Below are 17,075 nucleotides of genomic sequence, written 5' to 3'. Positions count from 1 at the left end.
ACCTAGTCTCTGATGCAGGAAGTGCCTGAGCATGCTCAGTAGCATGAAATACAGTCTCTGAAAAAAGACTATCAGCTTTAGCATGGTGTCTAGGCACAAAACAGGACTTAGACCCGGCACGGAATGCAAGCACCTGTGCAAAGAGGCTTTTCACACTTAGTGTGGGAGCATGCGCTGGATCCCGAAATGAAGACTTAGCGTCAGGAATGGCACAGTCAGGCTGAGCATACTCACTAGGCGAAACACTGTAATTATGCTGCAGCTGGGGTACATCGGCACACGCATGCGCACTTGCTGCCTCTCCACACTTAGACGTGGAGGGGAAATTTGTCTTGGAGATGCTGTCTATGAACAGAAGGAAAAGCTAAAGGAAGCCTGACTTTCTATCCCTCCGAATTATGAAATGCAGCAATGAATTCCATGAGTTTGCTATAACATTAGCGTAGCAAAATGTGCATGAGGGTGTGATGTAGAGGTGCTAGAAATAGCTTGTCACCAGTGGGGCACTAATGGAATACAACAGCCAGTTCTATGATGCCACAAAATGGCAGTATTTTGTGCTATCATTATAGCTTATTAAAAACAGAGCACGAGGTTGTCATGCAGAGGTGCTGCACATAGATTTGCAGTAGTGTGAATAGACAAAATTACAATAGCCACGTTTAGGATACAACTAGGTACAGTGAGTGTTTGCTAGTATAATGGCTGAGTTTAAAAAAGTTAGAGTGTGCAATGCAGGCAGACGTGCTGCAAATAACGTTCCAATACTGTGAATAGACAAAAGTACAAAAGCCACGTTTAGGATACAACTAGGTACACTGAGTGTTTGCTACTATAAATGGCTGAGTTTAAAAAAGTTAGAGTGTGCAATGCAGGCAGACGTGCTGCAAATAACGTTCCAATACTGTGAATTGACAAAAGTACAATAGCCACGTTTAGGATACAACTAGGTACAGTGAGTGTTTGCTAGTATAATGGCTGAGTTTAAAAAAGTTAGAGTGTGCAATGCAGGCACACGTGCTGCAAATAACGTTCCAATACTATGAATTGACAAAAGTCCAATAGCCACGTTTAGGATACAACTAGGTACAGTGAGTGTTTGCTAGTATAATGGCTGAGTTTAAAAAAGTTAGAGTGTGCAATGCAGGCAGACGTGCTGCAAATAACGTTCCAATACTGTGAATTGACAAAAGTCCAATAGCCACGTTTAGGATACAACTAGGTACAGTGAGTGTTTGCTAGTATAATGGCTGAGTTTAAAAAAGTTAGAGTGTGCAATGCAGGCAGACGTGCTGCAAATAACGTTCCAATACTGTGAATTGACAAAAGTACAATAGCCACGTTTAGGATACAACTAGGTACAGTGAGTGTTTGCTAGTATAATGGCTGAGTTTAAAAAAGTTAGAGTGTGCAATGCAGGCAGACGTGCTGCAAATAACGTTCCAATACTATGAATTGACAAAAGTACAATAGCCACGTTTAGGATACAACTAGGTACAGTGAGTGTTTGCTAGTATAATGGCTGAGTTTAAAAAAGTTAGAGTGTGCAATGCAGGCAGACGTGCTGCAAATAACGTTCCAATACTGTGAATTGACAAAAGTACAATAGCCACGTTTAGGATACAACTTGGTACAGTGAGTGTTTGCTAGTATAATGGCTGAGTTTAAAAAAGTTAGAGTGTGCAATGCAGGCAGACGTGCTGCAAATAACGTTCCAATACTGTGAATAGACAAAAGTACAAAAGCCACGTTTAGGATACAACTAGGTACACTGTGTGTTTGCTAGTATAATGGCTGAGTTTAAAAAAGTTAGAGTGTGCAATGCAGGCAGACGTGCTGCAAATAACGTTCCAATACTGTGAATTGACAAAAGTCCAATAGCCACGTTTAGGATACAACTAGGTACAGTGAGCGTTTGCTAGTATAATGGCTGAGTTTAAAAAAGTTAGAGTGTGCAATGCAGGCAGACGTGCTGCAAATAACGTTCCAATACTATGAATTGACAAAAGTACAATAGCCACGTTTAGGATACAACTAGGTACAGTGAGTGTTTGCTAGTATAATGGCTGAGTTTAAAAAAGTTAGAGTGTGCAATGCAGGCAGACGTGCTGCAAATAACGTTCCAATACTGTGAATAGACAAAAGTACAAAAGCCACGTTTAGGATACAACTAGGTACACTGTGTGTTTGCTAGTATAATGGCTGAGTTTAAAAAAGTTAGAGTGTGCAATGCAGGCAGACGTGCTGCAAATAACGTTCCAATACTGTGAATTGACAAAAGTCCAATAGCCACGTTTAGGATACAACTAGGTACAGTGAGTGTTTGCTAGTATAATGGCTGAGTTTAAAAAAGTTAGAGTGTGCAATGCAGGCAGACGTGCTGCAAATAACGTTCCAATACTGTGAATAGACAAAAGTACAAAAGCCACGTTTACGATACAACTAGGTACACTGTGTGTTTGCTAGTATAATGGCTGAGTTTAAAAAAGTTAGAGTGTGCAATGCAGGCAGACGTGCTGCAAATAACGTTCCAATACTGTGAATTGACAAAAGTACAATAGCCACGTATAGGATGCCACTAGGTACACTGAGTGTTTGCTAGTATAATGGCTTAGTAACAATGAGTTGTAGTGTGCAATGCAGGCAGACGTGCTCTGCAAATGTCTTTGCACTAGTGGGACTATAGCAAAGTCCAATAGCCACGTTTAGGATGCCACTAGGTACACTGAGTGTTTGCTAGTATAATGGCTTAGTAACAATGAGTTGTAGTGTGCAATGCAGGCAGACGTGCTCTGCAAATGTCTTTGCACTAGTGGGACTATAGCAAAGTCCAATAGCCACCTTTAGGATGCCACTAGGTACACTGAGTGTTTGCTAGTAAAATTGCTTAGTTTAAAAAAGTTGGAGTGTGCAATGCAGGCAGATGTGCTCTGCAAATGTCTTTGCACTAGTGGGACTATAGCAAAGTCCAATAGCCACGTATAGGATGCCACTAGGTACACTGAGTGTTTGCTAGTATAATGGCTTAGTAACAATGAGTTGTAGTGTGCAATGCAGGCAGACGTGCTCTGCAAATGTCTTTGCACTAGTGGGACTATAGCAAAGTCCAATAGCCACCTTTAGGATGCCACTAGGTACACTGAGTGTTTGCTAGTAAAATTGCTTAGTTTAAAAAAGTTGTAGTGTGCAATGCAGGCAGATGTGCTCTGCAAATGTCTTTGCACTAGTGGGACTATAGCAAAGTCCAATAGCCACCTTTAGGATGCCACTAGGTACACTGAGTGTTTGCTAGTAAAATTGCTTAGTTTAAAAAAGTTGTAGTGTGCAATGCAGGCAGACGTGCTCTGCAAATGTCTTTGCACTAGTGTGACTATAGCAAAGTCCAATAGCCACAGATAGGATGCCACTAGGTACACTGAGTGTTTGCTAGTATAATGGCTTAGTTAGAATGAGTTGGAGTGTGCAGAGGACAAGAGGGTACAGTGGCAGGATTGTGGTGCTCTGGGTAGAGGAATGGAAGCCTGCCTTTCTATTCCCTCCTAATGGTGAAATGCAGGGAGGAAATCCCTGACCTGGGCTACACAGACGCTGTTGCTGTTTGCAGGACCTGTCACCTATGGCTCTCTGACCCTGCCGCTTTGAGCCCTTAAAAGGACTGCTAGAAAGTGCTCTCCCTAAGCTGTCTAACGCTGTGTATGCAGCGCATACAGCTGTATCGGCTATAGGACTCAGGAGGACGGAGCTGCGACACTGATGTCTGACACCAAAGACGCAGAAGGCAGATAATGGCGTTCGTGAAGAAAATGTCCGGTTTTATAATGCAGGGACATGTGACATGCAGATCCTATCACACATGCCGTTGCTTCTCTGGCTCAAAGTCCACTTAGCTGTGTGTGTGTCTGTGATTGGCTGACATGCTGGCCCGCCCCACAAGACGCGCGCGCTTAGGGAAGGAAGACAAGAAAAAAAAAAAAAATGGCGATCGCCATTATAGAAACAGCAGTGATCTGAAGGCGCTGTTCACGCACACTATACACTGAAATGTGATAATAGTTTGATTCACAGAGTGACTTACACTATTACAGCAGAAACCAAGCTATGATTTAGCTGTTTTTTGGCTGCTAGAACCGTTCTCGAACGTTTCTAGAACTATCGAGCTTTTGCAAAAAGCTCGAGTTCTAGTTCGATCTAGAACATGCCCCAAAATCAGTCGAGCCTAGAACTGGAGAACCACGAACCACGAACCGCGCTCAACTCTATTCAAGAGGTAGTCACCGGAAATGGTCTTCCAATAGTCTTGAAGGAGTTCCCAGAGATGCTTAGCACTTGTTGGCCCTTTTGCCTTCACTCTGCGGTCCAGCTCATTCGAAACCATCTCGATTGGGTTCAGGTCTGGTGACTGTGCAGACCAGGTAATCTGGCGTAGCACCCCATCACTCTCCTTCTTAGTCAAATAACCCTTACACAGCCTGGAGGTGTGTTTGGGGTCATTGTCTTGTTGAAAAATAAATGATGGCCCAACTAAACGCAAACCGGATAGAATAGCATGCCGCTACAAGATGCTTTGGTAGGCATGCTGGTTCTGTATGCCTTCAATTTTTAATAAATCCCCAACAGTGTCACCAGCAAAGCACCCCCACACCATCACACCTCCACCTCCATGCTTCACGGTGGGAACCAGCCATGTAGAGTCCATCCGTTCACTTTTTCTACAAAGACACGGTGGTTGGATCCAAAGATCTCAAATTTGGACTCATCAGCCCAAAGCACAGATTTCCACTGGTCTAATGTCCATTCCTTGTGTTCTTTAGCCCAAACAAGTCTCTTCTGATTGTTGTCTGTCCTTAGCAGTGGTTTCCAAGCAGCTATTTTACCATGAAGGCCTGCTGCACAAAGTCTCCTCTTAACAGTTGTTCTAGAGATGAGAAGGTGTGTCCAAACTTTTGGTCTGTACTGTATGTGAAGGAAATATATGACTGAAGGGGAAATGTATGTCAGCAGCAGTAAAGTAAAATTGGTTTAAGTCTACCAACCCTGTGACTGTCTACACAAAGGGCATAACCTTTAGTTATTTTAATTATTGGAACTCATGGTCTGAGAACTGACAGGCTGACGCCCACCCCTTTAACCTATGCAATGCTGGTATCACTCATACGTCTAATTTGAAAATGACACCTCTGGTTATGATGCCGATCACGTGCACTCAACTTCTTTGGTCCACTTTGGCGAGGCCTGTTCTGAGTGGAACCCATCTTATTAAAACGCTGTATGGTCATGTTTTGTTATTTAAAGGGCACACCAAAATTACACTGTTATACAAGCTGTACATTGACTACTTTAAATTGTATCAAAGTGTCATATCTTCAGTGTTGTCTCATGAAAAGATATAATAAAATATTTTTAGAAATATGTGAGAGGTGTACTCACTTTTGTGATATACTGTATACAGTGCTGGACAAAAGTATTGGCACCCCTGCAATTCTGTCAGATAATACTCAGTTTCTTCTTGAAAATAATTGCAATCACAAATTCTTTGGTATTATTATCTTCATTTAATTTGTCTTCACTGAAAAAAAAAATTGTCATAAAGCCAAATTGGATATAATTCCACACCAAACATAAAAAAGGGGGTGGACAAAAGTATTGGCACTGTTTGCAAAATCATGTGATGCTTCTCTAATTTGTGTAATTAACAGCACCTGTAACTTACCTGTGGCACCTAACAGCTGTTGGCAATAACTAAATCACACTTGCAGCCAGTTGACATGGATTAAAGTTGACTCAACCTCTGTCCTGTGTCCTTGTGTGTACCACATTGAGCATGGAGAAAAGAAAGAAGACCAAAAAACTGTTTAAGGACTTGAGAATCCAAATTGTGAGGAAGCATGAGCAATCTCAAGGCTACAAGTCCATCTCCAAAGACCTGAATGTTCCTGTGTCTACGGTGCGCAGTGTCATCAAGAAGATTAAAGCCCATGGCACTGTGGCTAACCTCCCTAGATGTGGAAGGAAAAGAAAAATTGACAAGAGATTTCAACGCAAGATTGTGCGGATCGTGGATAAAGAACCTCAACTAACATCGAAACAAGTTCAAGTCTGCCCTGCAGTCCGAGGGTACAACAGTGTCAACCCGTACTATCCGTCGGCATCTGAATAAAAAGGGACTGTATGGTAGGATACCCAGGAAGACCCCACTTCTTACCCCGAGACATAAAAAATCCAGGATGGAGTTTGCCAAAACTTACCTGAGAAAGCCTAAAACGTTTTGGAAGAATGTTCTCTGGTCAGATAAGACAAAAGTAGAGCTCTTTGGGAAAAGCCAACATAGAGTTTACAGGAAAACAAAAGAGGCATTCAAAGAAAAGAACACGGTCCCTACAGTCAAACATGGCGGAGGTTCCCTGATGTTTTGGGGTTGCTTTGCTGCCTCTGGCACTGGACTGCTTGACCGTGTGCATGGCGTTATGAAGTCTGAAGACTACCAACAAATTTTGCAGCATAATGTAGGGTCCAGTGTGAGAAAGCTGGGTCTTCCTCAGAGGTCATGGGTCTTCCAGCAGGGCAATGACCCAAAATACACTTCAAAAAGCACTAGAAAACGGTTTGACAGAAAGCACTGGAGACTACTAAAGTGGCCAGCAATGAGTCCAGACCTGAATCCCATAGAACACCTGTGGAGAGATCTCAAAATGGCAGTTTGGAGAAGGCCCCCTTCAAATCTCAGGGACCTGGAGCCGTTTGCCAAAGAAGAATGGTCTAAAATTCCAGCAGAGCATGGTAAGAAACTCATTGATGGTTACCGGAAGCGGTTGTTCGCAGTTATTTTGGCTAAAGGTTGTGCAACCAAGTATTAGGCTAAGGGTGCCAATACTTTTGTCTGGCCCATTTCTGGAGTTTTGTGGGAAATGATCAATGATTTGATTTTTGTTTCATTCTCTTTTGTGTTTTTTCATTGCAAGCAAAATAAATGAAGTTAATAATACCAAAGAATTTGTGATTGCAATCATTTTCAAGAAGAAACTGAGTATTATCTGACAGAATTGCAGGGGTGCCAATACTTTTGGCCAGCACTGTATATGTACAGAATATATTCTAAAACTATTGTGGATAATTGAATGATAATTAATCTGATAAATGAAATTCTACTCAACATAATACAACATCGTCATCTCAATAAATGAGAGCTAAAGAAACAGCTAAATGATAATGCTCATCAGCTTTTATCTCTACCATAGATTATTGTGCTGTGACCACCTCTACACTAGGAGCAGGGATCAAGGCTTCCTCAGCCTAAGGGTACCTTCACACTTAGCGATGCAGCAGCGATCCGACCAGCGATCTGACCTGGTCAGGATCGCTGCTGCATCGCTACATGGTCGCTGGTGAGCTGTCAAACAGGCAGATCTCACCAGCGACCACTGAACAGCCCCCAGCCAGCAGCGACGTGCAAGCGACGCTGCGCTTGCACGGTGCCGCCGACTGGAAGCTGCGGAGACTGGTAACTAAGGTAAACATCGGGTATGGTTACCCGATGTTTACATTAGTTACCAGCGCTGTGTGCAGAGAGCAGGGAGCCGCGCACACTGAGCGCTGGCTCCTTGCTCTCCTAGCTGCTGTACACATCGGGTTAATTAACCCGATGTGTACAGCAGCTACATGTGCAGAGAGCCGGAGCCGGCAGCACAGGCAGCGTGAGAGCTGCAGAGGCTGGTAACTAAGGTAAATATCGGGTAACCACCTTGGTTACCCGATATTTATCTTGGTTACAAGCTTACCGCAGCTGTCAGACGCCGGCTCCTGCTCCCTGCTCGCTTCATTTGTCGCTCTCTCGCTGTCACACACAGCGATCTGTGTGTCACAGCGGGAGAGCGGCTTTGAAGAAAACGAACCAGGGCTGTGTGTAACGAGCAGCGATCTCGCAGCAGGGGCCAGATCGCTGCTCAGTGTCACACACAGCGAGATCGCTAATGAGGTCACTGCTGCGTCACAAAAAGCGTGACTCAGCAGCGATCTCGGCAGCGAGATCGCTGTGTGTGAAGCATCCCTAAGAACTGGAGGAGTTCTGGCACTTCTACAATATATTCATAATTGTATATAAAGTTCTGTTTTAAACATATGTATTAGAAAATCTTAGGATAAATATATGGTGGACTACAAAAAGCTTCTCAGTAATTCTAAATTGAAGAAAAAAAGTTTCAGCTCCCTCTACATTGTTGGCAAAAGAAATTCTGGCAAATAGTACAAAGGTGGCCTAAGGCCTTAATATTCAATTGTTGCCCAAGTTATTAAAGTGCTTAGAAAGAATAAAACACCAGTTATATTTCATTTAATAACAGCACAGTATGAAAATGTTGAGATGATGGTCGTCCCGCATTGGCCAATGTTTGCCTTATCGGTAAATTAATTTCATATTTTGATAGATGAGACTACAAATGCAGTAATACCAAGTTTATTTTTCTTTTTTTTTTCATTATTTGTAACAGGTAAAATGGTGGTAATTCTAATTCAATTTTTTTTTTACATTTCTTTAAGTGTTATAAAACATTTTTCATTTTCTACAATCTTTTTAGTTCCCTTAGGGGACATGAACCTGTGATCGTAAAATATACTGCAATATAACAGTATTACCAAAAGATATGTACAGAGATAGAAATGAACATCTGAAGGGCAAGAACAGGAACACATACCAAAAGATCAACAAGATACGATGAAAATGTCAACCAAGAGTGGAAATGATGAAAGGTGCCAATTGGAACAAACTAGCAGAAGGAAAAAATATACGGAGAACCTCTACAAGAACGATTTAGTGATACGGGAAGAAACGGAGACTGGAAATTAGTGAACTGAATATCTTAAAAGACAAAGTCATTGTTGCAATAAAGCTTCTGTTGTAAAACAAAGCACCTGGATGTGACAATATTCCAATAGAGCTAATAAAGTCTTCTCAAACAGCAGTTGATGTCATCACACGCTTGTGTCAACAGATATGAACAACTGGTACAGGGACATATCCGGGGGGGTGAGCGGGATATGTGCCCCGGGTGCAGACGGCAGGATGCGCCATCCGGCCACATGATGTGGCGATCTGAGGTGTTTCCCCAGTGGCTGATTTTTGCCACCCTATGAGCTAGCTATTCTCTGAGCCAGCTGTCAAGCCAACAGCTGACTCAAAGAAGGTGCAGCGTACCAGCTCCCTGTGATCAATTGTACTTCCATCTTTCAAATGTGAGTACAATAGAATCCATGACCGCAATCCCTTCCAGGTCAGGGCGATGTGAGCAGTGTGATCAGGTCAGCTGATCACACTGCTGACGCTATTCGCCGGCGCCGCAGAGGTGGCAGACAGCCTGAGATTGTTGGTGGTAAGTGCTCCAGTCAAGCTGAGGACACCAAAAATGTATTGTAATTAGGAGAATGGGGGTAGAAATTTTATGAATAAGCATGAGAAGAGAGGATGGCGGGAATGTATACGTACACAGAATGGGAAGGGAGAGGATAATGTATCCAGATATAGTATGGAGTGCAAGGGGGGTAAATATGAGGACACAGTATGGGGAGTAAGGGAGCAGAATGCGTGCAGATACAGTATTTTGAGCGAGGGGGGAATGTTTGTGGACACAGTGTTAAGACCAAGGGGGCAATGTATGCAGACACAGTATGAAGAGTGAGAGGGAGAATGTATGTGGACAAAGCATTAGGAGTGAGGGCGGGAATGTTTGCGGATGCAGAATAAGAAGCGAAGGGGAATGTATGAGGACACAGTATGAAGAGTGAGAGGGGAATGTATGCAAACACAGTATGAAGAGTGAGGGGGGTATGTATGCAAACACAGTATGAAGAGCAAGGCGACAATGTATGCGAACACAGTATGAGGAGTAAGGGGGAATGTATGCTGACCAAGTATGAAAAATGAGGGAGGCAATCTATGTGGACACGGTATAAGTGCGTAGGGAATGTATGTGGACACAGTAGGATTGATGGGAAAAGATATGCAGACGCAGTATGAGGAGTGAGGGGGGAATGTATGCAGACATAGTATGAGGAGTAAGGGGGGAATGTATGTGGACACAGTATGAGGAGAGAGGGGGGGGGAATATATGTGGACACAGTATGAGGAGAAAGTGGGGAATGTATGCGGACGCAGTATGAGTAGTGCAAGAGGAACGTATGAGGACACAGTATGAGGCATGAGAGGAGGAATGTATGTGGACCCAGTATGAAGACTGAGGGGGGGTGAGTGCAGTTGGTAGTGAGGAGACAGCATGGCATGAGAAAAATATGAGGAGTACAGAATAGAGACTTGGTAGTGTGGGGGGGTGATATGAAGAGGGTGTAGCATGGGGGGCACAGTGTGAGACCACAGCAAGGAGGGATCAGTATGGCAAAGAGGAGGAGTGCAATGAGGGGGCACAGTATAAAGACCGGGCAGTATAGGTTACACTGTATGAGAGGACAGTGTGAAGAGGGGGCTCAGTATGGAAAAGAGAGGGCAGTGTGGAGGCATTGTACCATAAGAGGGACAGTGTGTGTGTCATATCTTGTGCAGGGAACACAGTGAGGGCAAATTATATATTCAAGTTCGCAGTGTAGGGCACATATTTTTAGTCATTTACTACTGAAAACTTGTTCTGTCAGTCAGTGTGGGGGTTAATTAACATAAATTTACAATTTGCCTAAGGCAATTGGATCCCCAAACTAAAGACTAAACTATTAATATATAACTTTTAATTAACTCATTAAGATAAGGGGACAAATACAATTAAAAATGAGCATTAGCCTCAGCCCCCTGATGACGCCAGTGTGGTGAAACATGTTGGGGAGGCTACTGAATGTCCTTTTAAAATAGCGATCGCAGTGATTATCTACTATAAGAATAACTCATTAACTAGCCAGAGACAGTCTAAATAGGGAATCCCTGTGGCTAAATCAATGGCTTATGTGACATAAAACAGATCACTGCGCTCTGCGTTTTTAATCATGATTGTCCCCTTATCTTAATGAGTTAATTAAAAGTTATATATTAATAGTTTAGTCTTTAGTTTGGGGATCCAATTGCCTTAGGCAAATTGTAAATTCATATTTTTATAGTCAGGAGCATTATAATCATTCTGCTATTTTATATATAGTATTTTATCGTGAGGGGATGTGCTGCAGAATAATGGAGAAGATGGAAGTCTTTAGAGAGGAACTGTGGATGTGAAAAGTCATCATGGTGTCTGGACAAGATGAGGAAAGAGATGAGGGAAAAAAAGAGAATGACTTAAATCAGAGACATCATCTACAGTCGGGAAAATAAGTATTTGATACACTGCCAATTTTGCCTGTTTTCCCACCTACAAAGAATGGAGAGATCTGTCATTTTTATCAAAGGTGCACTTCAACTGTGACACACAGAATATCCCCAAAACTCCAGAAAATCAAATAGTATGATTTTTAAATATTTAATTTGCAATTTATTGCATGAAATAAGTATTTGATCACCTACCAATCAGCAAGCATTCTGTCTCTCACAGATCTGTTATTTCTTCTTTATGAAGCCCTCCTACTCTACACTCATTTCCTGTATTAATTACTCCTGTTTGAACTCGTTACCTGGAACGGTGCCAGCGCGGGAGGGGAGTATAAGCTTTTAAATATTAATGGGAAAACATGGGGGATGAGAAGGGGCTGTTCAAGTAGAGGACAACGCCTTTAAAGGAGATGTCCAATCTTGCCAATTTATCAATTATTCTGTGAATAAGTGATAACTTGCTGATCACTAGGTAAACCACTGTGATCTCCACAGATTCAAAGAACAAAGCTCTGCAATGCCATCACAGAATGGAGGGGTGGCTGCACATTTCTGCTAATGCTTTATTTACTGTTCATGAGACAGCACATCTTTGAAATGGGCTATCTACACCGTTCCTTACATGCTAAATGGTGTAGTGGCACATACGCGGCCTCACCTCAATTTTAAAGGGTGACTTGGTGGTTGACTACATTGCAATCTACAAATTATCATCTATCTTGTGGATAGTGTAGTTCTCTCAATACCTACTTTACCTAAATAATAGATAAAGCACAAAACATGTAGTCATCAAGGTCAGCACAAGTACAACTGAGCTTCCTTAAAGACATGCTGTCAGTCCCTCTTGATAAATGATAGGTTTTAGCAATTTCAGCTAAAAGGAATTGTATTCATCTTAAATCTAACAAACTGTTGGAAAATATACTCATCATATCTACTAATAAAAATGACATTATGGTCCACGATTAAAATGAAAGTTGCAATACGTACTACGTATATACTTTATCACATGCAATACATAGAAAATGTTGGTAGAATATGTCTGATTCTGTGCCACTTACAGTTCCTTCTTCTGCCAAGAATGAGATTGACTGGTCCATACCCCCACCTTCTGTGCCAATATAACGCTCACATTTCGCACAAATTTCTGCAAGTTCCACCTAAAAAAATGAATGGCAATAATTAATCAATTATGCTTTCTATGTTCTTTCCCTCTTAGCTGTTTGTTTGTTAGACCTTAGCACCATCATTTCCTGCAATTATTTTCTATATACCTATTTATATTTTTCAGATTAATTTCCCACTACTGGGCACAGTGTAAGGAAGGAATATCACAGTTTACAGTTCTGGCTGAGGATTGTTGGATGACTATAAATGGATTATATGGAAGGGAATCAAACAAGGTTTAAAGAAACGTAACACTGTTATATATAAAACAAAAAAAGAATGTCCTAAAGCAAGAATGGTTCGTACATTCAGTCCTTTAAAATGACACTGAAGATTCAAAAGGGAAAATACAACAGAATAGCCCCTTTAATAGAATAGAAGAGACTAAGAGCAAAGGACATTCAGTCCGGAACCTCCAGCCACAGTTTGTGGTCTCTGTCCGATTTCCAAGCAATGTGCAAGAAGTAGCAACTCTTAAGCCCAATGCCTGACACAAAAGTTAATAATTACTTTGTTTTTGTAAAAAATAAAAATCTTTTATTCTAAATTCTTTGTGCAAACTGAGTTTTGTCAGACACGACATGTGGTCCCTGCAGCGATTTACAGCCAGTTAATGCGGTTACCAAACTCAGCTCAGTGTATTTATCAAAGAGGCAGGCGTTCAGCCATATTGTTACACTGAATGATAATGATTATAAATTCTCTTATTTATAACGTGATAATTATGTGCAAAATATGTATCAATTACAAGTAACTATTGTTGGTTAGCAATGATAATTGTACTAAGGCGGGCTTTGCACGTTGCAACATCGGTAACAATGTGTTACCGATGCTGCAGCGATAGTCCCGCCCCCGTCGCACGTTCGATATATAGTGAAAGCTGCCGTAGCGATTATTATCGCTACGGCAGCTTTACACGCACATACCTGCCGTGCGACGTCCCTCTGGCCGGCGACCCGCCTCCTTCCTTAGGGGGCGGGTCGTGCGGCGTCACAGTGACGTCACACAGCAGGCGGCCAATTGAAGTGGAGGGGCGGAGATGAGCAGGATGTAAACATCCCGCCCACCTCCGTCCTTCTCATTGCAGCCGGGAGGCAGGTAAGGTGAAGTTCCTCGCTCCTGCGGCTTCACACACAGCGATGTGTGCTGCCGCAGGAGCGAGGAACTACATCGTACCGGTCGCTCCCCCGGCATTATGGAAATGTCGGAGGCTGCAGCGATGATACGATGACGACGATTTTGCGCTCGTTCATCGTATCATCTAGGATTTACACACTACGACATCGCAAGTGACGCCGGATGTGCGTCACTTTCGATTTGACCCCACCGACATCGCACCTGCGATGTCATAGTGTGCAAAGCCCGCCTAAGAATATGTGAATAAATCAAACTATAAATATTCTGTAATAAAACAAAAAAAACATTGTGGAGGCATAAATCAGGCATCCAGTAGTGAAAAATAAATACCTGATGTTTGGCTGCTAAGACAGGATGATAAATCATTAACGGGAAACTATCAAGTTGAAAATGGTATCTGACCTGCAGGCTGGCTGTCATAGAGCGGTAAGAGCTGATCAGATTGATCTACATTTTTGTGGGAAAAGTTTCACCCCTCACATTTTTGTACATATTTTATAATTCTTCACGTGGGACAACACGGAAGACATAACACTTTGATACAATGTAAAGTAGTCAGTGTCCATGTTGTATAACAGTGTAAATTTGGTGTGCTCTCTAAATAACTCAACAATCAGCCATTAATGTCTAAACCACTGACAACAAAAGTGAGTACACCTCTAGGTAAAAATGACTGGTGTTAATATTTTATGTGCGCACTATTATTTTCAAACACTGACTTAACTCTCTTGGGTTATGGTGTTCACTAGAGCGTCACAGGAGCCACTGGAATCCTCTTCCACTCCTCCATGACGACATCACGGAGCTGGTGGATGTTGGATACCTGCTCTCCTCCACCTTCCATTTAAAGATGCCCCACAGATGCTCAATAGGGTTTAGGTCTGAACATATGCTTGGTCAGTCAAGCACCTCTACCCTCAGTTTCTTTAGCAAGCCAGTGATCGTCTTGGAGGTGTGTTTGGAGTCGTTAACATTAAAGATGAGCGAATCCAAGGTTCGGTTTTCGAACCAAACACTAATTTTAAAATACAGAACTCAGGTTCAGAGTTCAGATGCTTAACTAGTGCAAGCATTGTTGCAATCAGGTATGCTTGATGATCATCCCCGTGCGAGTCTCTTGTAGTGTTGAACAGTGCACACGGGGGGTAACAACAGCATGATCACATGTAGTAAAAGTGATTTGCTTATGGCTGGCTGGATGTGGGCGGAGACTCAAACTGCCAAACAGTGTTTGCAAACCAGGGTCAGGGAAGTTCAGACTAGTGGTGGTTCGGTTTGATTGCGGCTAGCAAATCAGACCTCCAAAGGTTCGCTCATCTTTAGTTATCATGTTGGGATACTGCCCTGCGTCCCAGTTTCCAAAAAAAGGGGGGGATCATAGTCTGCTTCAATATGTCACAGTACATGCTGACCTTCATGGTTCCCTCAATAAAATGTAGCTCCCCACAGCCGGCAGCACTTATGTGACCCCAAACCATGATACTCCCACCACCATGCTTGACTGTAAGGAAGACACACTTGTCTTTGTACTCCTAACCAGGTTGCCACCACACACGCCTGACACCACCTGAACTAAATACGTTTATCTGTCTCATCAAACCACAGAATATGGTCCATGTTTTTAGTCTGCTTGTCTGTAGCAAACTGTTTGTGGACTTTATTGTGCATCATCTTAAGAAGAGGCATCCTTCTGGAACGACAGCCCCGTAGACCAATTTGATGAATTTGATGCATGGTGCAGTGTTTGCTCTGAGCATTGACAGGCTTGCCTCCACCCCTGTAGCCTGTGCAGCAATGCTGGTAGCACTCATAAGTCCATTTTGAAAAGACAACCTCTCGATATAAAGCTGAGCGCACGCACTCAACTTATTTGGTCAACCATGGCGAGGCCTGTTCTGAGGCCTGTTTATTAAACCACTGTATGGTTTTGGCCATTGTGCTATAGCTCAGTTTCAGGCTGTTGGCAATCTTCTTATAGCCTCGGCCATCTTTACATAAAGCAACATTTTTGTTTTCAGAACCCAAGGTCATTTATTGCCATGAGGTGCCATGAGGAACTTCCAGTGACCAGTATAAGAGAGTGTGTGAGAGGTAACAAAAAATGTAACACCTCTCTCCCCATTCACACCTTACACCTTGTAACACTAATCAGTCCCATGACATCTGAGAGGGAAAATGGCTTATTGTGCACAATTTGCCCATTTTCACTTAGGGTTGTACTCACTTCTGTTGAAAGTGGTTTAGACATTAATGGCTGTTAAGTTATTTACAGGGCACACCAAATTTACACTGTTAAACAAGCTGCACACTGACAACTTTACATTGTATTAAAGTGACATATCTTCAGTGTTCTCCCATGAAAAGATATACAATATTTACAAAAATATAAGGGGTGTAATCACTTTTGTTATATACTGAATGTACATTATATATAGTAGAATGGAAGCAGCACTCCAATGGAATCAGTGAAAAAGTGGACTTTATTCACACTGATAAATGCGACATTTCAGGTCCTTATTTGGAGCCTTTCTCAAGCAACCTTAACAAAGGATTCAAATGAGAAGCTGAAAAGTTGCATTTATCTAAGTGAAAAAATAGCACTTGGAATTTTGTTTCTGTTTTTAAGTACTTTGAATAGTAAAGTGAATGAAGTCATTCAAAACTACATTCATTAGGTTGGAAAAAAAAAGTTATGGCTCTTGGAAAAAGGGGAGGAAAACAACGAATGACAAAGACTGAAAATCTAAATGCCAGGAAGGGGTTAAAATTCATGGGTGACATCTGATCATATAGGAAAACAAAGTCTTCACAGAAATCTTTTCTCAAGTCAAGATGCAAAATAATTGTTTATAAATACAAAAACAGTCGCATGAAAATTGAATATAACTTCTAAGATTGCCAGTTTAGAGAACGTGTATTTTACCAGTCACCGAAACTCCTCTCCGTTTTATAAAAAAAAACTTTATTAGTCCCAGCACTCAAAGTGAAGTGCAATAGCAATGTTTTGGCCAACGTGGGGCCTTTATCAAGCCATAAAAGATTATATAGTATGACTTGATAAAGGCCCTAAAGGCCCCACGTTGGCCGAAACGTTGCTATTGCACTTCTTTGTATGCTGCGACTAATAAAGCATTTATTATATATATATATATATATATATATATATATATATATATATATATATGTATATATACATATACACTGTTTTTTTCGGACTATAAGACGCACTTTTTTCCCCCCAAATTTTGGGGGAAAGTGGGGGGTGCGTCTTATAGTCTAAATGTAGGGCTGCGGGGAATGAGGGTGCTGCGGTGGAGCGGGTCATTGGGGGCATGAGCAGGCTGCAGCAGCCTGCCGTAACCACGTGGGCCCGCTCATTTCATATGCACGCCCATCCTCCCGCCCATCTCTCAGCGCTAATGCCGGCGCTGACAGGTGGGCGGGGTGATGGGCGGGGGATGCGTGCAAAGTAAACAGCCGG

At 42.3% G+C, this 17,075-nt stretch overlaps 1 protein-coding gene across 1 annotated transcript in view; it reads right to left on the bottom strand.

Moving 5' to 3' along the window:
• Nucleotides 1-17,075, bottom strand: part of GALK2 (galactokinase 2) — a 374,056-nt gene that overhangs the window by 136,232 nt on the left and 220,749 nt on the right. The window contains exon 6 of the mRNA XM_075345810.1: nucleotides 12,352-12,450. Coding sequence (XP_075201925.1) covers nucleotides 12,352-12,450 — 99 coding nt within the window. The remainder of the gene's footprint in view (nucleotides 1-12,351; nucleotides 12,451-17,075) is intronic.

This window comes from Anomaloglossus baeobatrachus, chromosome 4, assembly GCF_048569485.1.
Source record: "Anomaloglossus baeobatrachus isolate aAnoBae1 chromosome 4, aAnoBae1.hap1, whole genome shotgun sequence".
NCBI classification, from domain to species: domain Eukaryota; kingdom Metazoa; phylum Chordata; class Amphibia; order Anura; family Aromobatidae; genus Anomaloglossus; species Anomaloglossus baeobatrachus.
The sequence above is the reverse complement of the archived record's forward strand: the minus strand, read 5'-3'. Positions and strand labels throughout refer to the sequence as shown.